Raw genomic sequence first — 17,653 nt, forward strand, 5'->3', positions numbered from 1 at the left:
TTTATTTGCCATTTTTATAACCCTGTTATCAAAACGTAGGGCACTCTGGATTGTGTGTGTGTGTGTGCATGTTTATGAGGACACAAATTTATATTGACATGGGTATTACAACAAGAAGGTGATTTATGTGGACATTTTCAGTGTCCCTGTAATTCAAAAGGCTTATAAATCAGACAGAAAATCTAAAAATGCACAAAGTTTCCTGTAAGGGGTAGGGTGATAGAAAATACGGTTTGTACAGTATAAAAATCATTACGCCTATTAGGGCTGGGCGATATTAGCAAAAATTCATATCTCGGTATTTTCTGGCTGGTTTGCGGTATACAGTGGGTACGGAAAGTATTCAGACCCCCTTAAATTTTTCACTCTTTGTTATATTGCAGCCATTTGCTAAAATCATTTGTTCATTTTTTTCCCCTCATTAATGTACACACAGCACCCCATATTGACAGAAAAACACAGAATTGTTTACATTTTTGCAGATTTATTAAAAAAGAAAAACTGAAATATCACATGGTCCTAAGTATTCAGACCCTTTGCTGTGACACTCATATTTAACTCAGGTGCTGTCCATTTCTTCGGATCATCCTTGAGATGGTTCTACACCTTCATTTGAGTCCAGCTGTGTTTGATTATACTGACTGGACTTGATTAGGAAAGCCACACACCTGTCTATATAAGACCTTACAGCTCACAGTGCATGTCAGAGCAAATGAGAATCATGAGGTCAAAGGAACTGCCTGAAGAGCTCAGAGACAGAATTGTGGCAAGGCACAGATCTGGCCAAGGTTACAAAAAAAATTCTGCTTCACTTAAGGTTCCTAAGAGCACAGTGGCCTCCATAATCCTTAAATGGATGACGTTTGGGACGACCAGAACCCTTCTTAGAGCTGGCCATCCGGCCAAACTGAGCTATCGGGGGAGAAGAGCCTTGGTGAGAGAGGTAAAGAAGAACCCAAAGATCACCGTGGCTGACCTCCAGAGATGCAGTCGGGAGATGGGAGAAAGTTGTAGAAAGTCAACCATCACTGCAGCCCTCCACCAGTCGGGGCTTTATGGCAGAATGGCCCGATGGAAGCCTCTCCTCAGTGCAAGACACAAAAAAACACCTGAAGGACCACAAGATGGTGAGAAATAAGATTCTCTGGTCTGATGAGACCAAGATAGAACTTTTTGGCCTTAATTCTAAGCAGTATGTGTGGAGAAAACCAGGCACTGCTCATCACCTGTCCAATACAGTCCCAACAGTGAAGCATGGTGGTGGCAGCATCATGCTGTGGGGGTGTTTTTCAGCTGCAGGGACAGGACGACTGGTTGCAATCGAGGGAAAGATGAATGCGGCCAAGTACAGACTACAGGGATATCCTGGACTAAAACCTTCTCCAGAGTGCTCAGGACCTCAGACTGGGCCGAAGGTTTACCTTCCAACAAGACAATGACCCTAAGCACACAGCTAAAATAACGAAGGAGTGGCTTCACAACAACTCCGTGACTGTTCTTGAATGGCTGGGCCAGAGCCCTGACTTAAACCCAATTGAGCATCTCCGGAGAGACCTAAAAATGGCTGTCCACCAACGTTTACCATCCAACCTGACAGAACTGGAGAGGATCTGCAAGGAGGAATGGCAGAGGATCCCCAAATCCAGGTGTGAAAAACTTGTTGCATCTTTCCCAAAAAGACTCGTGGCTGTATTAGATCAAAAGGGTGCTTAAATACTGAGCAAAGGGTCTGAATACTTAGGATCATGTGATAGTTCAGTTTTTCTTTTTTAATAAATCTTCAAAAATGTCAACAATTCTGTGTTTTTCTGTCTATATGGGGTGCTGTGTGTACATTGAGGGAAAAAAATGAACTTGAAATGATTTTAGCAAATGGCTGCAATATAACAAAGAGTGAAAAATTTAAGGGGGTCTGAATACTTTCCGTACCCACTGTATATCTCGGTATTTACACACTTTTGTATTTGGATTAAACAAAGTGAATATAGGCATATATTATGCTAAAAAAGGGTTAAAATCACATTACATTCATAATTGCAATCTGAAAACAAAAATAATGCGTTTAAAGCAGAAGTTAAATTTACTAAACTAAAAATTAAAATAAAGCACAGACTGAGTAAAAAGGCTGCTTTGATTACCCCATTACAGTCACTTTACAGTTAGTGCTTTCATACAAATACACATACTTGTAGGTTTAAAATTCTACATATGTCACATTTATTGTTTATTAAGTACAAATATTTCAGCAAAATGTATATTTTAGTCAGAATTATTGCTCTCCTATTTCATTGCGCGTCTGTTTGGCGGAGAATCTCAAAAGCAGAAAGCTCATGCACTTCTGACAGCAAAATGGAAATATTTCCATGGCTTTCTAACATTTACAGATGGAGAATATCCCTTTGAAATGCAAGTTATCCATTTAGGAAAATAGCCCATCTCAAACACATTAAACAGCGCGAGTAGCATCTCTGCCAGAGCCGTTTTAAACTGAAACTAAACTATAGGCTTCTATACCTTACGAGTTTTTTAAAGCACTTCATATAAAGTTTGTCACATGTTTAGAACTAATTGTATTATGCACTTTCTTCGCAGCAGCTCAGTCTGTGTCCTCCGCTATATTTTCAGATGCGCTCATTTCAAACTACTGTATGCCTTAATCGTATCGCTTATAAATAATCTATCGATATATTGTAGAAACTCGATATACCGTCCAGCCCTGACGCTTCGCGTCGTGGCCGCATCACCACCTCGGGTGTGCATTATTTTTCTAATAATTCAACGGCCCGTCGTCAATTATTCCTTACTTAATTAATAAACATAGCTGTTCGTTGTTAGACCATAGCTCAGGTCCATTAAATAACATTAATACAGTTTTTGATCTTAAAAATATAAATCAACATTAACTAAAATGAATAAATTCTTTTATAAGTTTTCATTGTTAGTTTACGTGGTAACAGAGCTGCGAATTATGCTGTCTCTCAGTAGTGGTTAACTAGTTTGAGTAAATATTGGTTTGCATTTACTGTTGAACAATTTTATTTAATTTTTTTATTTTTTTGAAAATGTTCTCAATAATTTGGGTAATGTGAATTGATTTTATTTTAATTTTTAGGTTTTAGTCATTTTGTTAATTTATGCTTTTGACCTTTGGTTTATTTATATATATATATATATATATATATATATATATATATATATATATATATATATATATATATATATATAAAATTTTATTCAAGTTTTGCTTTTAATAATTTAATATTAATTTTAGTAACTTATTTAGTTGCCAAGGCAACAGTTATCTCGCTTTAAGTTTTCCCATCTAACATTTATATTTTGTTTCAGATTTCAATTAAAAATAGTTTTAGTTAACAGTAACAAACTCTTGTAAAAAGGGAATAACATTATTTACTTGTCTTCTGTCCATGCTTCCATTTCTACAGTATGTACAACATGTGAGAGACAGCTAAATACAGTTTCTAGTAATAGAAATCTTCATTTTTAACACAAGGTTTTGAACAGACCAAGTAAACAATGATGACACTGTTGCAATTGTTAAAAAAAGAGCTCTGCACACTGTTATTCCCTTTATTTCAAAAAAATTTAAAATAACAACGTTTCGGTCCGAAGACCTTCGTCAGGCAAAACATTTTTGCAATTGTTAAATGCAGTCAATAAGTCCAAGACCTCTTGAGGTGGGCCGTACCAAAATCAATACTTTTATGTGAGGGAAAAATATTAACTTACCATGCTAAGTTACTTTTATATTAGATAAAAGTGCCTTGTTACGTTGGTGCTTGCTAATAAAGTCTTTTAATGAGCAGTCAAAACAGAGAAAGTCCAGGAGCAAGGGATAGCAAACACATGAAATCAAACTAACAGCAGACAAAGGACTTGGTGAGAACACAGGCTTTGAGAACTGAACGTAATAATAGGGAAACAGGTGAGGAGCTAATTAACTAATCAGGGCAACTAAGGAAAACTAGGTCAACAGAAGACATGGCAAAACACAACTAAGATTAACATGTAACACTTATATAACTTATCTAATAAGTTTCGCTGGTACTTGTGACTAGTGACAATAAAGGGCTACTACTAATACTACTAATAACTGTACCTTTAGAACACGGGATTTGTGCCTTAATTGCTTTCCAAAAAAAGTGATGGGACCCAGGTTTGTACCCCATCTGTGGAAACTACCACACAGCCTTCTGAATCCTAATTAGGCCAATGTTTTTATAACTAAACTGACCTGATTGACCCTTCCCTGTCAAAACATGTGCGTCACAATGTGACTTCCACAGAACTAAGAAGTGAACTTTGAAACATGGAAAACAGAGTTCATTGTGTGTTAAACAGTTAAACAAACAGTTAAGCGGATATATGTGACAAGAAGTGGCTCCTGTTAAGGAGGATTGAGGAATGGACTGAAACATTTGAAGAATGGCAGTGAGCACGAAGACACCGCATGGTAAGTTAATGGACACTTCAGAGACTGGATATTTGTATCAGTGTGTTATATGACTTCTGACAAGGTAGGTGGGGTTTTTAAAAATTAAAGCCTTATGACAGACTATTAACCTATTTGGTCTGTTTATTGTGAGCACCTGAATGTACCTTACCTTTAAATTGACTGTCTTGTCTGTGTCTTGGTTAGTCAATCCAGAGGGTGGTTCTCTGATGGGACTCGTGCTTCTGGGTCGAAGACACGCTGGTAAGAGCTCATTGGGAGACCTCATCCTTGGACGCAGCGAGTTTGAGCCCGGGAAGAAGACGACACGGTGTGTGAGGAGATTCAGCTGGGTGGACGGCGTGAGGCTTGCTGTAGTGGACACTCCAGGATGGAGTCTCTTCGGTTTGGCTGATGCCAGACTGGTGAAACAGGAGATCCTGCGCAGTGTGATGTTGGCCCCTCCTGGATATCTCATATTTCTCCTCGTTATCCCAGTGGACCCTTTTAGCAAGCAGGACGGACGCGCTATGGAGAAATATCTGGGTATTCTTGGGGACATGGTGTGGTCACACACTCTGGTGCTCTTCACATGGGGCGATGAGTTAAGAGGCAGCACTATTGAAAAGCACATTCAAAAGAACGGTGAACCTTTGCAGGAGATCCTGAGGAAATGTGGCCACCGGTACCATGTTGTGAACAACAAATGTCCAGAAGACTTAAATCAGGTCACTGAGCTGCTTAACATTTTAAAGCAACTGTGTTCCAGGACTGGTTGACCATAGAATGGACCTGTGTTTAGGCCTATGTACTGCAATATTTCTAGGCTTATTTTTTAGCTTTTCATTCTTTTGTTTCCATTTTATATACAGTGAGGAAAAAATTATCTGATCCCCTGCTGATTTTGTATGTTTGCCCACTGACAAAGAAATGATCATACTATAATTTTAATAGTAGCTTTATTTGAACAGTGAGAGACAGAATAACAATAAAAAAAAATCCACAAAAAAGCATTTAAAAAAAGTTATAAATTGATTTGCATTTTAATGAGTAAAATAAGTATTTGATCCCCTATCAATCAGCAAGATTTCTGGCTCCCAGGTGTCTTTTATACAGGTAAGGAGCTGAGATTAGGCGCACTCTCTTAAAGGGAGTGCTCCTAATCTCAGTTTGGTACCTGTAGAAAAGACACCTGTCCATCAGATTCCAAACTCTCCACCATGGTCAAGACCAAAGAGCTGTCCAAGGATGTCAGGGTCAAGACTGTAGACCTACACAAGGCTAGAATTGGCTACAAGACCATCGCCAAGCAGCTTGGTGAGAAGGTGACAACAGTTGGTGCGATTATTCGCAAATGGAAGAAATGCAAAACGACTGTCAATCTCCCTCGGTCTGGGGCTCCATGCAAGATCTCACCTCGTGGACTTTCGATGATCATGAGAACGGTGAGGATTCAGCCCAGAACTACACGGGAGGATCTTGTCAATGATCTCAGCTGGGACAACAGTCACCAAGAAAACAATCGTTAACACACTACGCCGTGAAGGACTGAAATCCTGCAGCGCCCAAAAGGGCCCCCTGCTCAAGAAAGCACATGTACAGGCCCGTCTGAAGTTTGCCAGTGAACATCTGAATGATCCAGAGGAGAACTGGGTGAAAGTGTTGTGGTCAAATGAGACAAAATTCAAGCTCTTTGGCTTCAACTCAACTCGCCGTGTTTGGAGGAGGAGGAATGCTGCCTATAACCCCAAGAACACCATCCCCACCGTCAAACATGGAGGTGCAAACATGCTTTGGGGGTGTTTTTCTGCTAAGGGGACAGGACAACTGCACCGCATCAAAGGAACAATGGATGTCAGTGCCATGCCATCAGGGCCAGGGCATTGAATCCAGCCAGGGCATTGTAAATGGGTCGTGGATGGGTATTCCAGCATGACAATGACCCAAAACACACGGCCAAGGCAACAAAGGAGTGGCTCAAGAAGAAGCACATTAAGGTCCTGGAGTGGCCTAGCCAGTCTCCAGACCTTAATCCCATAGAAAATCTGTGGAGGGATCTGAAGGTTCAAGTTGCCAAACATCAGCCTCGAAACCTTAATTACTTGGAGAGGATCTGCCAAGAGATGTGGGACAAAATCCCTCCTGGGATGTGTGCAAACCTAGTCACCAACTACAAGAAACATCTGACCTCTGTGATTGCCCACAAGGGTTTTTGACTGATGCTAAAAAGATGTTTACAGTGACATTTAGAGGAAATTAATATTTGTTAAACTGCAATTTTTTTATCTTGTGAAGGCCAATATGGCAATCTTTTTTTAAGCTTGAAATAACAGTTTCACAATCATTCTGATGGTTTACTGACTTAAAATAAAGTGAGTGGATCTGTTCTGGTTCTGGGTGTAAGTTAATTCAATTTAGTTGGTCTTGTGTGTCCGTATTCCCTGAAGCGATTGTGTGATGAGGCAATTATTTGTAATTAGGATTTGTATTTAACTTAAAATTAGCTCTGCTTTATTTTAGTGATAACTGTCACTGGCCGTGCTGTTTTCTTGTTGCATTTCTAAACGTGGTCACACACCGGATGAGAAGCGCCGCACCACGTCGTGTATAAGACTTCATTAGAGCCACAGAAAGACAAACATTTGCTGAAAAATGCACAAAACAATCTTCCATATATAATTTAATGGAAAACGTATGTGAGTGGAGCTCTGTGGCCCGGCATGATTTTGTACTGTGCAACCCCCTGAAGGCTGGATTAGCCTCTTAATTGACCTTTTCGCTGGTAATTTGATTGACAGGCGATCTGCAGGGTCAGGCCCTGAAATAAATGCATTTAGTAAGTTAGTAGTTCGCCCTCAATTATGGCAACACTGCACATGCACATTGGCTTGTCTAGGCTAAAAATAAGCTTTTATAACATTGAGCATAAAAAAAACATTTATGAGAGCTCTTGTCAGAATCCATTTTTGATTTCAAATATGAAATTTAATCGTAAGCATGGTGAACAGTTTTAGAGAGTTTATTCATTCAAACAGATACGTTTGAAATGGCTGCCCGAGAGGCGTTTCAAAGATGGCCGCCGAGTAGAATCGCAGTTCGATGTGAACCGATTCTTCTACGAATGAGAATTCAAACGGAAGTTTTGAATGTCAGCGTCGTCAACTTGTCACTTTGTGTAAATTTACCTGGATTTAGCAGCACTCCAAAGTAGATTAATAAAAGTAAACATGTCTTGACTGTGTCAGCAAAGTTATCAGTGTGATCCATATTTCTGTCTTATTAACTGCTCCTATGTAAACAAAGTACACCTAACGTAGAAAATAATTCACCACTCTTCTTGGCCCTGCAAAACCAAATTTAGGCATCTTATTGCTTTGCTCGGTTATATTTGTGCCTGTTTAGTTGCATCTCACCTTTGCTGCACTTTCAGTACTGCCTCCGTATTTTAAATATAGCATTATAAGCATCCAACACACATTTGCGAAACACAATCTGAGACTCAGATAACAGGATAAAATTGATCTGTTTAATAAAAAAAAATGCATTTCTACAGTTTCAGACAACACAGATGCCCTTGGTAAAACACACATTGATTAAAACATTTAAAACATCAATATCTGTCACTGAAAATCAAGGGAGCGGGACCTTCAGGCTGCATTGGCCTTGATCATGTTGAGTCGGGCTGTGATAGGCTGGTTGTAAGCATTTCTTTAGAGAGAAAAGGTGCTAAACAAAGGGCAAATACATTCTAATGTTTCACAGGTACATGTGCTCAGTACTAGTCTTCTCTAATAGTTCATCTGTACACAGTTCTCCTCAAACCTGGATAAGGAAGTCCTACAACTACAGATATGCATGGATTTCTGGCAGAACAGCCTTATCTTTCTGTACAGTAAAGGCTTGGTAGGCTGACTAAGGGGCCGTTTTAAAAATAAAAACAGAGTGCAGGAAAGAGAGAGCTAGGTGTTCAAAAACATATACAAGTGAAAGTAGACTACTCAAAGTCCTGCTTTCAGTTCTTCAGTATCCTGAAACTGACCACTGCAGCACCTGGGAAGTGCAGTAACACCAACAGTGTCATGAGCACAGTGGATAAACGGGGAAACGCAGAGCCTGGCAGTGGCTCTATCCCATTTACCTGCGACATCCACATCCTGCACGGTCAATGTTTTATCGTACACAAGATATTAATGGGCGTTAATCAAGAGCTGCCATGCAAAGTGAGGTCTTGAGCTTTCTGTGAGGCCTCGAAGAATCTGTGGAAGTTGTCGGCGTCTATTGCCTCTACGAAGAAATAAAACCCCTAAAAACAAAGAAATCTTGTGCTCTTAAGTTGAGAGGCAGGGATGGTGGCAGCAGCATCCACCCTCTTCAATTACGCGGCACTCGCTCGCATTCACTCCAAAATAAAAACACACACATGCAGAATGTACAAGTATTTACAACTCACGCACATCGGTTAAAAAAAGCTACAGTATTAATATGAACATAAAAACGTTTCAGTACGGCTGAATCAAAAGGTAAGTAACTACTCAAGTATTTTGACCATTATGGATGATTCACCACGTGGCTCTTATGTGGCGCCAATGTCCAACCAACCTGATGCTCACGGGCCTTACAGACACTCATTGTTTCAGATAGAGGATTTCAGATATGGGAAGAAACCAGAGCCTTGGAGAAGGACGAAGAATCATGATCTCCACCTTCTGCCAGATGTTCTAGGACAAGCGTCTTTCACATCTGCCTCAATAAAGTGCATTTGCTTCAAAGCTGATTTTGTAAATACTACAGATTCCTCCTAAGTTCAACCATGTGACTGTGTATGTGTGTGGTACCAGAAGTTACAGTCCAACTTTGGGCTTCACATCCGGCCCATGTCGCCTTTCAACACTATCATCAATAACACTAGCATATCATTCTAAAAATCCAATAAATAATCAGAACAACAGAGTGCGGTATAAAACAACAAGATGAACTGATTTGCATTGATGTTCATCTGCTGGGCCTCCAAGGATTCCCAGTCCAAAATCCCTTTAGTTCATCTAAAAAAAAAGGGAAAAGACTCGTAAAAACAGAAGATGGATCCAAATGCAGGTCCAACGGCCTTTTCATACTATAAAGTCTCTGTTTAGTTTTCATCTTTGGTAGTGAACTTGTGCACATCCTTCTCAAAATGTCATCTGCAAAAAATGTAGCACTTGGTCTGTTGCTTGCGATTGAAAGGAATCAAAAGGAAATTAAAGTGCTTTCCTACAAAACAAAAAGGAGGGATTTGTTTAGTCTTCTCTGGGGTTTGAGAAGATGATGTTCCCTGGAGTGAGAGCACTGGCCAAGATATTACAGATCATGCTCTTTATTCGTACAGGGTCACGGTGCAGTAACACAAAGCTGAGATCCTCCGGTCCACGATTGCCTTGTCTGTACAAAACAAACACAAAGAGAAAAGATGTTAAAAGCATTTTATTTCAGCTTTGTTTAGTAAACAATCATAAAGAAATGAAAGAAGTTCACTCACATTTGTTGACATTTTCTATATCAGCTGGGTCCTGGAGGATCTTGGAAAGGCCTTCCAGCAGCATGGAAGCTTTGTTGTAGCGATATGCGATGTCCTCTGTCTGCTGGAACATCTCGTCTAGTGCAGCCAACTGCACCTGATACACAAACATAACACCAATGTTACCCACTCACTCAATCACGTAACAAAGCTCAAAGTGAGGCCGCCATGACCATCCTTACTCACCATCTCTACAGCGTGGTTATAAATGAGCTTCTCAGCTGTTACACTGTTGATCTCGTCCACAAATCGCTGCTTGTCAGAGAAGAAGTGGTTGAGTTTGTCCGTGAGACGGCGGCACAGGGAAATGCAGCTCTTGTAGCGCTCATTCAGATTCTTCACCACTGAAATTCAGAGACAACATATGTTATTCGCTAATTTTATCTGTTACCCTACATCCAACAGTTGATGGCCCACCAAGATATTTCTTTTCTTTTTTTTCCTCGTATTTTAAGTGCTTTTTTTAGTACTTCAATATGAATTTATTTCATTTCATATAATTGCCTATGCCAACATCTCTAATTATTGGGTTTTTTAAATTTAAGTTGCATTTTCAAACATTATTTACAGACAAAAAGACACAATACATTAAAATTATTCATTTTAAATCATTCAAATTATTACATTTCATAACTCCAGAAGTTCCGATAACTGAATGTTTTCAGGGTTTACACATTTACACCCAATTAATTCACATAACTTTTCTAGCCCCTTGTAACTAGTTTTTTAATATTATTTTTTATTTTGTTTTATTTTTAGTATTTTTATACGAACAAATACCAATATCTACACAATAAAATATTTTTGAGCATAACATAACTAGAAAAATGTATATTCATTTGAAAAATGCCCACAACATTTTGCTTTTTATTTTCATAACTCTTCCCCATCTAGAAATCACACTTTTAAAATACCCTCATATATAAAGGTTTTCCTTGACAGTTGCTGAAAGAATTAACTAAATAAAAATGTCAGTTTAAATATTATGTTTTGGCTTATTTTTATTTTAGTTTTGTCTTTTTTAAATGCTTTAAAATAATTTATTTAATAATCTTAACTAAATAATTACATATTTACATGCATACATATTTGGCACATTTTTAATTTACTATTATATAAAATTATTGACTATTTTTTTCTCACTAGTTTCTTATACTATTGTATTAAAATCCAGGCCCATATTTCCATATTTTTTTCTTTATCGCGGTAATTCCTAATATTTTTTTAATGCTCAGGGGAAGTGGTCGACTCAACCAAACTGGCCACACATGTAACATGGTTTTTAGGAAAGCCGTGTAATGTAGCAGCTCACCTTGTTTGACGGCCATGGATGGATTGAGTTTGGCAGATTTGATCTGAGCTTTGGCCAGGTGCAGTGAGGAGGCCAGCAGCTGCGCGGCTTTCATGTACAACACCAGCTGCTCCACCTGCCTGTGTGAGACCATGACCAAAGCGTTACATACTGTATGCTATTAACTCTCATTGTTAAAGATCACGTGTTTGTGCGCACTCTTCTTACCCCCACTCCTTACTAAGCTGACTGATCTGATCCACCACCACGCTGTCCTGGGGTGGGTAGAGAGAGGACGCACCCAGATCAGGTCCTCCGGCCCGCAGAGAAGCAATCTCCAGCACACAGTCCGTAAAGGACAGCATCATCCGCAGGTGCATCAGAGTGTCTGTGTGTTCACGCTGCCAAACAGAAACACACTCCTGTTAGTGTTTCCCAAGATAAGCTACCTTTATACAGTGGTGGCCAAAATGATCAGAACATTAGTATTTTCACCAGCTAAAAAAATGGTTTTACGTCAGTTATGTCTATCTTTTGCTGTCATGTGTCAGTAGGAAATATAAGTTTACATTTCCAAAAATTCCTTTTGCTATTACTTGTAATAATACAGTGAGATTTTTGTATGCACAAGGAGTCTGACAACAGCCAGAGCTCCACACAGAGATAAACTGATATTTCCTCTCTCACCTCCATCAGGGTCTCCTCTGGCAGTTCTGGAGCTTCAAAGGTGATGAATCCATCCAAGCTGGGCGGGGAGGTGCCATAAGGGACATAGCGCAGACTGCTGGGAGCTGCTTCCGCTCCTGGTGGGGAGCTGCCGATGGTCATGCCAGGGGGAGAGCCCATATACACCTTACCGCTGGTGGAGCACAGCGAGCCGGCCGAGCTGTTGGAGCCTACTGCAGACACACATACACACACAATCAGCCACAGAGTCTATATAGAGTCTTAGGAATCCTATTGACCATAATGCATCAGAATGTCTTTAAAACAGTGGCACAGGTACTAAACACGTAGTGCAGCAGCTGAAGCAGTGATGTATGGGACAGGTTTATGAGACGAAGCCCCTCACCTGAGGTGGTGCGCGGGCGAGAGGCGAGATGGCTGCAGGTGGGAGGGGTGCTGCTGTTGGGGGGCGAGCCCACAGTGAACACAACGGTGCGGGGACTTGCCCGACCTGATGCCAAACCGCAAGTCCCTGCCGGGGCTGGGGAGCGATGCACACAGGGGTCACAAAACACATACAAAAGCTGGCAGCCAATCAGAACGCTTCATGCAAGACAGAAGCTTTCAGGAGAAGCTCAAATGATGTCAGTGGGGTTACGTAATAATATCGGTATGACAAACTGGACTTTACAAACAGCTGTAGCAAAGTACAGGGGGAAAGGGGGCTACCTGTGTCCATGGGTCTCTCTGTGTTGAGGCTGTCTGTGCTGCCCTGGTATGGCTGTCCTCCCAAAGTGATCCGCACCGGCTGCTCAGACAGTCTACCAGCACTTACAGACCTGACGAAATAAACAGCTTCAGCTTGTTATTAAAATCACTTTTCTAACACAGGGGTCAGTGACATGGCACTTACATCTTGGCCAAATTTGTTAATTTATTTGAATATGCATAAACAATGCTAACAATGGAAACAGTGCATTTCTTATATTATGATCATATTTTAAATTTCTGGTTTGTGAGACTTTTGTGGGGCATAAAGTCATAAATGCCAACTGTCTGATATTATAAATTATAATTCAGATAAAAGATATCCAATTATTAAAATAATTTAATGATTGAAAAGAAAATATTAAATCTTATAACTCTTTCTAGAAAATGAATAATTAATTTTGTTAAAATAGTTTTTGCCGACCTGCCAAAGGAAGTCTTGCTGGCCTCTGGTGCACACTGGCGGCTGCTGGGATATGCTGAGCAGTGATGTACACAAAGATCACGCCCATCCATCAGTGTTTTAACTGGGATGGGGCTGTCGGCCATACCCTGCTGAGAGGCCAGGGCCATGAGGTTGCACGAGGCTTGAGTTTTAGGGATTTTGAATGGAGCGGTTGCCTATGACAAGAAATTGTATTATTAATGCCAAAAACTCTTGATCTAGGCCTGAAACACTTTTTACCTGACAGCTCCTTAAGCTTACCTTAGTGGGTGAGCCGATGATGGTGGGCAGCGGTGACTTCGTTAACCAGTCTGAGGTGCGAGGGGAGGAGCCAAGGTGCTTGGTGGGGGAGGTGCCTAGGTTGCCGGGGCGACCAAGCTGAGGGGAGTGGCTGGTGGGGTAGGCTGAGGCGGTGGGGTGAACGGGGTCAGACAACTGCTTGTGTAGCTTCTGCTTGTTTTGGTAAATGTCAGTCAGTGTGGGCACACTCTGAAGACGAGTGCCCAGTAATTGAGAGGACGGTACAGGGGAACCTAAAACATAAAAGTGTCCATTTAGTTAAAAAAAGTTGAATCAAGCAGTTAAATCCAAGTCTTGAGATATAAGATATGATTCAGTTATATGTTGAATAGATTTAATTTAAGGCTTTTACTTACATCTAAATAATGATAAACACATACACAGAAGCTATGTTTGATTTGCGTCTTGAACATGAATAAAAATGTGATCGGTTTAGAATGACATGAGGGTGAACACTTTCATTTTTGGGTGAACTATTCCCTTTTACCTTAACATATAATTGATATGGCACTCCACACTATACATTATCAACCACTAGGTGGCACTGCAGTATATAAATGAGACCATAAAACTTGAAAACATTGAACTGAAAGTCTAAAACAACAGGGTCAACGAGTTTGTCTCCTGTTTAGACACAATCATTGAGTCCACAGGTTTGAAGGTTTATAGATTTAAAGAGGTTTTGCATGAAAGCTCCCAGGAACATGCATTGTTCCTGATCACTTGTTGAGTTCTCAGCCATAACCAGCAGCTGTATCCATGGAGACCTGAATAAAGCAGACACTCTGTGACCCACCGGGAGGAAGTGACTGTGGCTACCGCTTTTGAGACTGTTAATGGTGCCACTTTGAAGAGGAAACAGTAGTGCTGTGATTTTTTTGTCAATTTCTCACATATAAACTCACCGCCTGAAGAGCTGCGACTGCGTGCCTCATGGCTCTGGGGATGTCCACAGCAGCAGTGACCGAGCTGCTCAGGAATAGTGCCCACTGGGGAACAAATACAGAAACAGACAGACGCACATAAAATAGGCATGTTAGGACATGTCAGTCTTTGAAAATACAGTTTCCCAATAAATTTAGAAAAGAATGAGAGCAGGGACTCTCACCCAGTGGAGAGGGCGAGTAGGGCCGGGAACTGCCCGTAGAGAGACGTCGCCCCACCGTTTGGACCGTATCTGCAGTGCTAGGCGACCCAGATACCATTTTAGGAAAGCCCATGGGGCTAGTGTTGGAGCGCCGCACTGTGCCTGACCTGTGACCATAAAAACAACCAAAAATCATTCTATAGTTGTATTTGGGCAACTATAGAATCCACCTTACCAACTATAGAAAACCTTACAATTTTCTCAGTACGAACATCACTTTTCTCAACCAGCAGTTATGCATTGATCTGGTCTTGATGTAATTTTAGTGGATGTATGATGTCAGTTCTCCTCAAGTTCACACTGGTGCCCCAACAGAGTCATCATGCAGGTGTAGTTTCATTAACTGTCATTTGACAATCACAAAGTGCCCCAATAATTTTCATTTTCCTTTTAAACACTATATGCAGTATATGTCTTTCTTTAAAATAAGTGCCATTTAGCATGACTCAGTACTACTCTGTATGTTTTTTTAATTTTTTAATTTTAATTAATACTTTTATCCAGCAAGCATGCATTAAATTAATCGAAATTAAAGACTTATATTGTTACAGAAGATTCGTATTTCAAATAAATTCTATTCATCAAAGAATCCTGAACAAAAATGATCACGGTTTCCACAAAAATATTTATTGGCACACCATTGTTTCTTGAGCATCAACAAATGAACATATTAGAATAATATGATTTCTAAAGGACCATGAGACACCGAATACTGGAGTAATGATGCTGAAAATTCAGCTTTGCCATCACTGGAATTTTTTTTTTATTTTTTAAAAGGAAAACAGTTTTAAAATGGTACTGTATTTTTGAGTCAATAAATGCAGCCTTAGTGAGAAGTCTTTTTAAAAACACCAACCCCAAACATTTATATGGTAAGGAATTCATATATATTTTAAATGTCCAGATACTATTTACACGACTGTATATGAAACACACAATTTGCAGAATATCCTCTGTCTGTAAAGTTCTACGGAAGGAGTTCCTGGCATTTTCTTTAGCTAAAAGTGAGATTCTCAATACTCCTGCCTTCCCAAACAATCCATAAATAATCTTAATGACACAAAAAATCCCCTGTCAAAGCTTGATAAGCTCAGAAATGTGAAATAGTTAATTGAATGACACCTGGAAGACAATCATGACTCATAAATCAGGTCTCAAGCAGTGCCCAGGGCTACTTCCCCAGCACGGTGACCGAGCTGACTAATAGGGTGAGATAATGTGAGCCAGCACAGCCCTTGGCACATGGACAGCAAGGTTGCCGTGATGAGCGTAATCACTTTTTGAGACACAGGGCAGTTCAGAGGGAAGTAGGCCAAAAAGCTGCTGAGGTCTGGCGTGACTAATAAAGGACTGTGCAACAGTCATAATCTCCAGAGTCTGCTGATCACCTGCCTGAAAAGACCCTAAACCCACTTGTTCCCAAAGACAATCCACTGAATCACTTAGCAAATTCTCCCGAGGTGAGATGATCATACAAAACTGATGCAATCATGTCACTGATTGCATCTCAATGACTTGAACATGCTACTAAAAGCAGTAAGCAGAGTTATGGTTTCCGTTGTTGGATTTCTTACCTGGGAGAGCCATAAAGTGTTGTGGTTGGGCTGCTGGACAGGTTCTGTTTGATACGCTGGTAGTTTCGTACCTGTGTAGGCACAGGTATCGGCATGGTCTCGCTTCGTGGTGATACCATTGGGGTCTGTCCGGAGGATGGCTGCGGTGGACTGAGAAACCCAGAAAATAAGGTTGTAATCCAGGCAGAATGCTTTTCCAAACCCATTATGCTATAAAAACCTTTAAAACATTTTTTTTTAACATGCGATCACTACATGTGAAGTGCGAGAAGCTTCTAACTTTGTCAAATGAGTTAAGCAAAGCTGTTTCTGCTCAAAGGGCATGGCCGAACCACATGGGGCGGAGCTACAGTGTAAACACAAAGCCATGACCAATCAGTGAGGGGGAGGGAGGAGAAATGGGCAGCGCTTTCAGACAGTGGCACGTGTTGGGTCCACCTACCTTCACCAGTCTCAGACAAAGGAAACAAAACAACTCATTCTTATTCTATCAGGAACATAATGTTTTTTATAGGTGTCATGACTGGGTCATGTATGGGGGTGTGCGCACACCGTGCAAAGGTCTGATAAGAAGAAAGTGAAAAAAAGAAAGTTTTGATCTCCATACTCCTGGATTATGTAAAGAGTGAGGGAGGAGTGTGAGTGTGAGCAATATGTGAACGGTTAAGCAGGCTGCATGGCAAATGCACACAAAGAGAGTTTCTTTGTTTGGCCCAGAGTCAGTTCAGCATGGCACAAAACAAACAGGGCATAACTGACGAGGATAAAAGATTTTTCTGTATGATTTTCTTCTTTGAAAGAAATTAATACTTTACTGTCACTTTTGATCTCACTTTGAACTTAATGTATCCTTGCTGAATTAAATACATAATGTTGTTTTAAATGCACTGTATAACATTAAATATTATAATGTATTAATGCACTAAAAATTTCTATTTTAAATAAATGGTGTTTTGAACTTTCTACTCATCAAATAGTCCAAATGTATCATGGTTTCCACAAAAATATTAAGCGGCAAAACTTTTCAACAATGATGAGAAGAAATGTTTATTGAGTAGAAAATAGTTTTGTTAAATTGCACTAATATTTCACAATAAAAAGAGTTTTAACTGCATTTTTGATTAAATGAATGCAGCATTGGTGAGCATTTTTAAAACATTAAAAAATATTACTGACCCGAAACTTCTGAACAGAGGTGTATACATATTTTATATTACATTATATAAAATACCATTTATCATTTAGATTCATTTACAAATGCTAATAGTTTAATAACATTGTTTACTTTCATTTTTAGCAAATCAGTCAAGTGAGTTTAACCTTTTGGTTTTTAATGTGTATGTGTGAAAGAATAAATAGACAAGAGAGGAGACAGGGAAGGTGGAGTGCGTCTTGCTTGAACAAGAGAGGGAAACAGAAAAGCCACAGAGCAGAAGGAAGTGCACTGACTCACACAAA

General features: G+C 40.0%; 2 protein-coding genes across 4 annotated transcripts in view; one reads left to right on the plus strand and one right to left on the minus strand.

Annotated features, from left to right (window-relative positions):
• Positions 1–4,376: 4,376 nt before the first annotated feature.
• LOC306851106 (GTPase IMAP family member 4-like) lies at positions 4,377–6,783 on the plus strand. Its single transcript, XM_079387198.1, has 2 exons — positions 4,377–4,471; positions 4,658–6,783. Exons 1-2 carry the CDS (start codon positions 4,444–4,446, stop codon positions 5,227–5,229), a joined length of 600 nt encoding a protein of 199 aa, XP_079243324.1. The 5' UTR covers positions 4,377–4,443; the 3' UTR covers positions 5,230–6,783.
• A 1,172-nt stretch (positions 6,784–7,955) lies between these two features.
• LOC306851420 (serine/threonine-protein kinase ULK2-like) overlaps positions 7,956–17,653 on the minus strand; it is a 29,461-nt gene continuing 19,763 nt past the window's right edge. The window contains exons 15-27 of one of the 3 annotated variants that reach the window (XM_079387626.1): positions 16,196–16,345; positions 14,583–14,728; positions 14,380–14,463; positions 13,436–13,707; positions 13,154–13,350; positions 12,691–12,800; positions 12,368–12,502; positions 11,983–12,191; positions 11,524–11,696; positions 11,317–11,435; positions 10,191–10,348; positions 9,966–10,101; positions 7,956–9,868 (exon numbers count right to left, since the gene is read on the minus strand). In XM_079387626.1, the coding sequence (XP_079243752.1) occupies positions 9,804–9,868; positions 9,966–10,101; positions 10,191–10,348; positions 11,317–11,435; positions 11,524–11,696; positions 11,983–12,191; positions 12,368–12,502; positions 12,691–12,800; positions 13,154–13,350; positions 13,436–13,707; positions 14,380–14,463; positions 14,583–14,728; positions 16,196–16,345 (1,954 nt within the window). In that variant the 3' untranslated portion in view covers positions 7,956–9,803. Of the gene's footprint in view, positions 9,869–9,965; positions 10,102–10,190; positions 10,349–11,316; positions 11,436–11,523; positions 11,697–11,982; positions 12,195–12,367; positions 12,503–12,690; positions 12,801–13,153; positions 13,351–13,435; positions 13,708–14,379; positions 14,464–14,582; positions 14,729–16,195; positions 16,346–17,653 lie in introns of all 3 variants that reach the window. The other 2 variants (XM_079387625.1, XM_079387627.1) reach the window with 2 other exon arrangements.

Source organism: Barbus barbus (genome assembly GCF_936440315.1).
Source record: "Barbus barbus genome assembly, chromosome: 31".
Lineage (NCBI taxonomy): Eukaryota > Metazoa > Chordata > Actinopteri > Cypriniformes > Cyprinidae > Barbus > Barbus barbus.

Coding starts and splice junctions, on each gene's coding strand:
- LOC306851106 (XM_079387198.1), top strand. CDS start 4,444: ATGGCAGTGAGCACGAAGACACCGCATG. Junction 4,472..4,657: donor GAGCACGAAGACACCGCATG/GTAAGTTAATGG, acceptor TGTCTTGGTTAG/TCAATCCAGAGGGTGGTTCT.